This window comes from Salvelinus fontinalis, unplaced genomic scaffold, assembly GCF_029448725.1.
Source record: "Salvelinus fontinalis isolate EN_2023a unplaced genomic scaffold, ASM2944872v1 scaffold_0028, whole genome shotgun sequence".
NCBI lineage: Eukaryota > Metazoa > Chordata > Actinopteri > Salmoniformes > Salmonidae > Salvelinus > Salvelinus fontinalis.
In genome coordinates, this window is record NW_026600237.1 from 411,630 (window position 1) to 419,129 (window position 7,500).

Consider the following 7,500-nt stretch of genomic DNA (forward strand, 5'->3'; position numbering starts at 1 on the left):
GGAGAGGGACCAGGGACCAGGGAGGAGGGGGAGAGGGACCAGGGAGGAGGAGAGGGACCAGGGAGGAGAAGGAGGAGAGGGACCAGGGAGGAGGAGAGGGACCAGGGAGGAGGAGAGGGACCAGGGAGGAGGAGAGGGACCAGGGAGGAGAAGAGGGACCAGGGAGGAGAAGAGGGACCAGGGAGGAGAAGAGGGACCAGGGAGGAGGAGAGGGACCAGGGAGGAGGAGAGGGACCAGGGAGGAGGAGAGGGACCAGGGAGGAGGAGAGGGACCAGGGAGGAGGAGAGGGACCAGGGAGGAGGAGAGGGACCAGGGAGGAGGAGAGGGACCAGGGAGGAGGAGAGGGACCAGGGAGGAGGAGAGGGACCAGGTAGAGGAGGAGAGGGACCAGGTAGAGGAGGAGAGGGACCAGGTAGAGGAGGAGAGGGACCAGGTAGAGGAGGAGAGGGACCAGGTAGAGGAGGAGAGGGACCAGGTAGAGGAGGAGAGGGACCAGGTAGAGGAGGAGAGGGACCAGGTAGAGGAGGAGAGGGACCAGGTAGAGGAGGAGAGGGACCAGGTAGAGGAGGAGAGGGACCAGGTAGAGGAGGAGAGGGACCAGGTAGAGGAGGAGAGGGACCAGGTAGAGGAGGAGAGGGACCAGGTAGAGGAGGAGAGGGACCAGGTAGAGGAGGAGAGGGACCAGGTAGAGGAGGAGAGGGACCAGGGTAGAGGAGGAGAGGGACCAGGTAGAGGAGGAGAGGGACCAGGTAGAGGAGGAGAGGGACCAGGTAGAGGAGGAGAGGGACCAGGGAGGAGAAGGAGGAGAGGGACCAGGGAGGAGAAGGAGGAGAGGGACCAGGGAGGAGAAGGAGGAGAGGGACCAGGGAGGAGAAGGAGGAGAGGGACCAGGGAGGAGAAGGAGGAGAGGGACCAGGGAGGAGAAGGAGGAGAGGGACCAGGGAGGAGAAGGAGGAGAGGGACCAGGGAGGAGAAGGAGGAGAGGGACCAGGGAGGAGAAGGAGGAGAGGGACCAGGGAGGAGAAGGAGGAGAGGGACCAGGGAGGAGAAGGAGGAGAGGGACCAGGGAGGAGAAGGAGGAGAGGGACCAGGGAGGAGAAGGAGGAGAGGGACCAGGGAGGAGAAGGAGGAGAGGGACCAGGGAGGAGAAGGAGGAGAGGGACCAGGGAGGAGAAGGAGGAGAGGGACCAGGGAGGAGAAGGAGGAGAGGGACCAGGGAGGAGAAGGAGGAGAGGGACCAGGGAGGAGAAGGAGGAGAGGGACCAGGGAGGAGAAGGAGGAGAGGGACCAGGGAGGAGAAGGAGGAGAAGGACCAGGTAGGAGAAGGAGGAGAAGGACCAGGTAGGAGAAGGAGGAGAAGGACCAGGTAGGAGAAGGAGGAGAAGGACCAGGTAGGAGAAGGAGGAGAGGGACCAGGGAGGAGGGGGAGAGAGGGACCAGGGAGGAGGGGGAGAGAGGGACCAGGGAGGAGAGGGAGGAGAGGGACCAGGGAGGAGAAGGAGGAGAGGGACCAGGGAGGAGAAGGAGGAGAGGGACCAGGTAGGAGAAGGAGGAGAAGGACCAGGTAGGAGAAGGAGGAGAAGGACCAGGTAGGAGAAGGAGGAGAGGGACCAGGGAGGGGGAGAGAGGGACCAGGGAGGAGGGGGAGAGGGACCAGGGAGGAGAGGGAGGAGAGGGACCAAGGAGGAGAGGGAGGAGAGGGACCAAGGAGGAGAGGGACCAGGGAGGAGAAGGAGGAGAGGGACCAGGGAGGAGAAGGAGGAGAGGGACCAGGGAGGAGAAGGAGGAGAGGGACCAGGGAGGAGAAGGAGGAGAGGGACCAGGGAGGAGAAGGAGGAGAGGGACCAGGGAGGAGAAGGAGGAGAGGGACCAGGTAGGAGAAGGAGGAGAGGGACCAGGTAGGAGAAGGAGGAGAGGGACCAGGTAGGAGAAGGAGGAGAGGGACCAGGGAGGAGGAGGAGGAGAGGGACCAGGGAAGAGGGGGAGAGGGACCAGGGAGGAGGGGGAGAGGGACCAGGGAAGAGGGGGAGAGGGACCAGGGAGGAGGGGGAGAGGGACCAGGGAGGAGGGGGAGAGGGACCAGGGAGGAGGAGGAGAGGGACCAGGGAGGAGGAGGAGAGGGACCAGGGAGGAGGAGGAGAGGGACCAGGTAGAGGAGGAGAGGGACCAGGTAGAGGAGGAGAGGGACCAGGTAGAGGAGGAGAGGGACCAGGTAGAGGAGGAGAGGGACCAGGTAGAGGAGGAGAGGGACCAGGTAGAGGAGGAGAGGGACCAGGTAGAGGAGGAGAGGGACCAGGGAGGAGAAGGAGGAGAGGGACCAGGTAGGAGAAGGAGGAGAGGGACCAGGTAGGAGAAGGAGGAGAAGGACCAGGTAGGAGAAGGAGGAGAAGGACCAGGTAGGAGAAGGAGGAGAGGGACCAGGGAGGGGGAGAGAGGGACCAGGGAGGAGGGGGAGAGAGGGACCAGGGAGGAGGGGGAGAGGGACCAGGGAGGAGAGGGAGGAGAGGGACCAAGGAGGAGAGGGACCAGGGAGGAGAAGGAGGAGAGGGACCAGGGAGGAGAAGGAGGAGAAGGACCAGGTAGGAGAAGGAGGAGAGGGACCAGGGAGGGGGAGAGAGGGACCAGGGAGGAGGGGGAGAGAGGGACCAGGGAGGAGGGGGAGAGGGACCAGGGAGGAGAGGGAGGAGAGGGACCAAGGAGGAGAGGGACCAGGGAGGAGAAGGAGGAGAGGGACCAGGGAGGAGAAGGAGGAGAGGGACCAGGGAGGAGAAGGAGGAGAGGGACCAGGGAGGAGAAGGAGGAGAGGGACCAGGGAGGAGAAGGAGGAGAGGGACCAGGTAGGAGAAGGAGGAGAGGGACCAGGTAGGAGAAGGAGGAGAGGGACCAGGGAGGAGGAGGAGGAGAGGGACCAGGGAGGAGGAGGAGGAGAGGGACCAGGGAGGAGGAGGAGGAGAGGGACCAGGGAAGAGGGGGAGAGGGACCAGGGAGGAGGGGGAGAGGGACCAGGGAGGAGGGGGAGAGGGACCAGGGAGGAGGGGGAGAGGGACCATGGAGGAGGGGGAGCAGGGAGGAGAGGGGGGGAGAGGGAGGAGGGAGGAGAGGGACCAGGGATTCAGCATTTCACTGTAAGGTCTAAACCTGTTGTATTCGGCTCATGTGACTAATAAAATGTGATTTGTTCCTGTACCTTTTCATAACCTTGTCCCAACCCCGCTCGGTTTCCTTTTCCTAGAGTGATCGATCTGGGGGTCATGATACCATGCGACAGGATACTGAGAGAAGCCATCGACTGCAAAGCAGGTGTGTTAACATGAACCTTATGGCTTATCAGTTCCACTGTACTGTAGCTCCGCTTTAATCAATAGGAATAACCTGATCCCAGATCTGTTTGGGCTGTCTGACAGGGTGGCACTAGGACAGTAAGTGGTGATTAACCTGATCCCAGATCTGTTTGGGCTGTCTGACGAGGTGGCACTAGGACAGTAAGTGGTGATTAACCTGATCCCAGATCTGTTTGGGCTGTCTGACGAGGTGGCACTAGGACAGTAAGTGGTGATTAACCTGGTCCCAGATCTGTTTGGGCTGTCTGACGAGGTGGCACTAGGACAGTAAGTGGTGATTAACCTGGTCCCAGATCAGTTTGGGCTGTCTGACTGGGTGGCACTAGGACAGTAAGTGGTGATTAACCTGGTCCCAGATCTGTTTGTGGTTTATATCCAACTCCAACTCCAAGCAGTTGGCAAGACAGCACCAACAGATCTGGGACCAGGTTAATCACCACTTACTGTCCTAGTGCCACCCAGTCAGACAGCACCAACAGATCTGGGACCAGGTTAATCACCTCCTAGTGCCACCCAGTCAGACAGCACCAACAGATCTGGGACCAGGTTAATCACCACTTACTGTCCTAGTGCCACCCTGTCAGAGAGCACCAACAGATCTGGGACCAGGTTAATCACCACTTACTGTCCTAGTGCCACCCTGTCAGACAGCACCAACAGATCTGGGACCAGGTTAATCACCACTTACTGTCCTAGTGCCACCCTGTCAGACAGCACCAACAGATCTGGGACCAGGTTAATCACCTCCTAGTGCCACCCAGTCAGACAGCCCTAACAGATCTGGGACCAGGTTAATCATCACTTACTGTCCTAGTGCCACCCAGTCAGACCTTACTGTCCTAGTGCCACCCAGTCAGACAGCCCAAACAGATCTGGGACCAGGTTAATCATCACTTACTGTCCTAGTGCCACCCAGTCAGACAGCACCAACAGATCTGGGACCAGGCTAATCATCACTTACTGTCCTAGTGCCACCCAGTCAGACAGCACCAACAGATCTGGGACCAGGCTAATCACCACTTACTGTCCTATTGCCACCCAGTCAGACAGCACCAACAGATCTGGGACCAGGCTAATCATCACTTACTGTCCTAGTGCCACCCAGTCAGACAGCACCAACAGATCTGGGACCAGGTTAATCACCTCCTAGTGACACCCTGTCAGACAGCCCAAACAGATCTGGGACCAGGTTAATCACCACTTACTGTCCTAGTGCCACCCTGTCAGACAGGACCAACAGATCTGGGACCAGGTTAATCATCACTTACTGTCCTGGTGCCACCCAGTCAGACAGCACCAACAGATCTGGGACCAGGTTAATCACCACTTACTGTCCTAGTGCCACCCAGTCAGACAGCACCAACAGATCTGGGACCAGGCTAATCATCACTTACTGTCCTAGTGCCACCCAGTCAGACAGCACCAACAGATCTGGGACCAGGTTAATCACCACTTACTGTCCTAGTGCCACCCAGTCAGACAGCACCAACAGATCTGGGACCAGGTTAATCACCACTTACTGTCCTAGTGCCACCCAGTCAGACAGCACCAACAGATCTGGGACCAGGTTAATCACCACTTACTGTCCTAGTGCCACCCTGTCAGACAGCACCAACAGATCTGGGACCAGGTTAATCACCTCCTAGTGACACCCTGTCAGACAGCACCAACAGATCTGGGACCAGGTTAATCACCTCCTAGTGCCACCCTGTCAGACAGCACCAACAGATCTGGGACCAGGTTAATCATCACTTACTGTCCTAGTGCCACCCAGTCAGACAGCACCAACAGATCTGGGACCAGGTTAATCACCACTTACTGTCCTAGTGCCACCCAGTCAGACAGCACCAACAGATCTGGGACCAGGTTAATCACCACTTACTGTCCTAGTGCCACCCAGTCAGACAGCACCAACAGATCTGGGACCAGGTTAATCACCTCCTAGTGCCACCCTGTCAGACAGCACCAACAGATCTGGGACCAGGCTAATCACCACTTACTGTCCTAGTGCCACCCAGTGGTGATTAACCTGGTCCCAGATCTGTTGGTGCTGTCTGATAGGGTGGCACTAGGACAGTAAGTGGTGATTAACCTGATCCCAGATCAGTTTGGGCTGTCTGACTGGGTGGCACTAGGACAGTAAGTGGTGATTAACCTGGTCCCAGATCTGTTTGGGCTGTCTTGCCAGCTGTTAGGAGTTGGAGTTGGCTATAAACAGACAGATCTGGGATCAGGCTAGAGAAGGAGTAGGATTGGGACTGAAATCAGATGGAATGCGTGAACTGCTCTTTTGGAAGTAGTCCATCCAGCTGAACTTCCGGTGTATCCCTCCGCCCTACAGACATCATCGGTCTGTCTGGCCTCATCACGCCCTCGCTGGATGAGATGATCTACGTTGCCAAGGAGATGGAGAGGCTTGGGATGAAGACCCCACTGCTGATCGGAGGGGCCACCACCTCCAAGTAAGACACACTTTACCATGACCTTTCAACTCGCTACCCCTTGTTGGCCCTTTGTCTGATGTGAAGCCTCTGTGTGTAACAGGACCCACACGGCAGTGAAGATCGCTCCCCGTTACAGCTGTCCTGTGGTGCATGTTCTGGATGCTTCCAGGAGTGTGGTGGTGGTACGTACACTACACTGACTAGACACACACTTCCTGTTCTCACTTAGTACAGCCCACACTACACTTCCTGTTCTCACTTAGTACAGCCCACACTACACTTCCTGTCTATAGATACTGTGGTCCTCACTTAGTACAGCCCACACTACACTTCCTGTCAGTAGATACTGTAGTCCTCACTTAGTACAGCCCACACTACACTTCCTGTCTATAGATACTGTGGTCCTCACTTAGTACAGCCCACACTACACTTCCTGTCAGTAGATACTGTGGTCCTCACTTAGTACAGCCCACACTACACTTCCTGTCAGTAGATACTGTGGTCCTCACTTAGTACAGCCCACACTACACCTCCTGTCAGTAGATACTGTGGTCCTCACTTAGTACAGCCCACACTACACTTCCTGTCTATAGATACTGTAGTCCTCACTTAGTACAGCCCACACTACACTTCCTGTCAGTAGATACTGTGGTCCTCACTTAGTACAGCCCACACTACACTTCCTGTTCTCACTTAGTACAGCCCACACTACACTTCCTGTTCTCACTTAGTACAGCCCACACTACACTTCCTGTTCTCACTTAGTACAGCCCACACTACACTTCCTGTCAGTATATACTCAGGTCCCCACTTAGTACAGCCCACACCACACTTCCTGTCAGTATATACTCAGGTCCCCACTTAGTACAGCCCACACTACACTTCCTGTCAGTATATACTCAGGTCCCCACTTAGTACAGCCCACACCACACTTCCTGTCAGTATATACTCAGGTCCCCACTTAGTACAGCCCACACTACACTTCCTGTCAGTATATACTCAGGTCCCCACTTAGTACAGCCCACACCACACTTCCTGTCAGTATATACTCAGGTCCCCACTTAGTACAGCCCACACTACACTTCCTGTCAGTATATACTGTGGTCCTCAGTTAGTACAGCCCACACTACACTTCCTGTCAGTAGATACTGTGGTCTTCACTTAGTACAGCCCACACTACACTTCCTGTCTATAGATACTGTGGTCCTCACTTAGTACAGCCCACACTACACTTCCTGTCAGTATATACTGTGGTCCTCAGTTAGTACAGCCCACACTACACCTCCTGTCAGTATATACTGTGGTCCTCAGTTAGTACAGCCCACACTACACTTCCTGTCAGTAGATACTGTAGTCCTCACTTTGTACAGCCCACACTACACCTCCTGTCAGTATATACTGGGGTCCTCATTTAGTACAGCCCACACTACACTTCCTGTCAGTATATACTGTGGTCCTCACTTAGTACAGCCCACACTACACTTCCTGTCAGTATATACTGTAGTCCTCACTTAGTACACCCCACACTACACTTCCTGTCAGTAGATACTGTAGTCCTCACTTAGTACAGCCCACACTACACTTCCTGTTCTCACTTAGTACAGCCCACACCACACTTCCTGTCAGTATATACTGTATTCCTCACTTAGTACAGCCCACACTACACTTCCTGTCAGTATATACTGTGGTCCTCAGTTAGTACAGCCCACACTAC

The 7,500-nt window shown here is 56.1% G+C and overlaps 1 protein-coding gene across 4 annotated transcripts in view; it reads left to right on the forward strand.

Annotated features, from left to right (window-relative positions):
- Window positions 1-7,500, forward strand: part of mtr (5-methyltetrahydrofolate-homocysteine methyltransferase) — a 77,904-nt gene that overhangs the window by 51,387 nt on the left and 19,017 nt on the right. For all 4 annotated transcript variants that reach the window (XM_055910760.1, XM_055910759.1, XM_055910757.1 and 1 more), the window contains 3 exons: window positions 3,234-3,301; window positions 5,684-5,804; window positions 5,887-5,968. In XM_055910760.1, coding sequence (XP_055766735.1) covers window positions 3,234-3,301; window positions 5,684-5,804; window positions 5,887-5,968 — 271 coding nt within the window. The remainder of the gene's footprint in view (window positions 1-3,233; window positions 3,302-5,683; window positions 5,805-5,886; window positions 5,969-7,500) is intronic.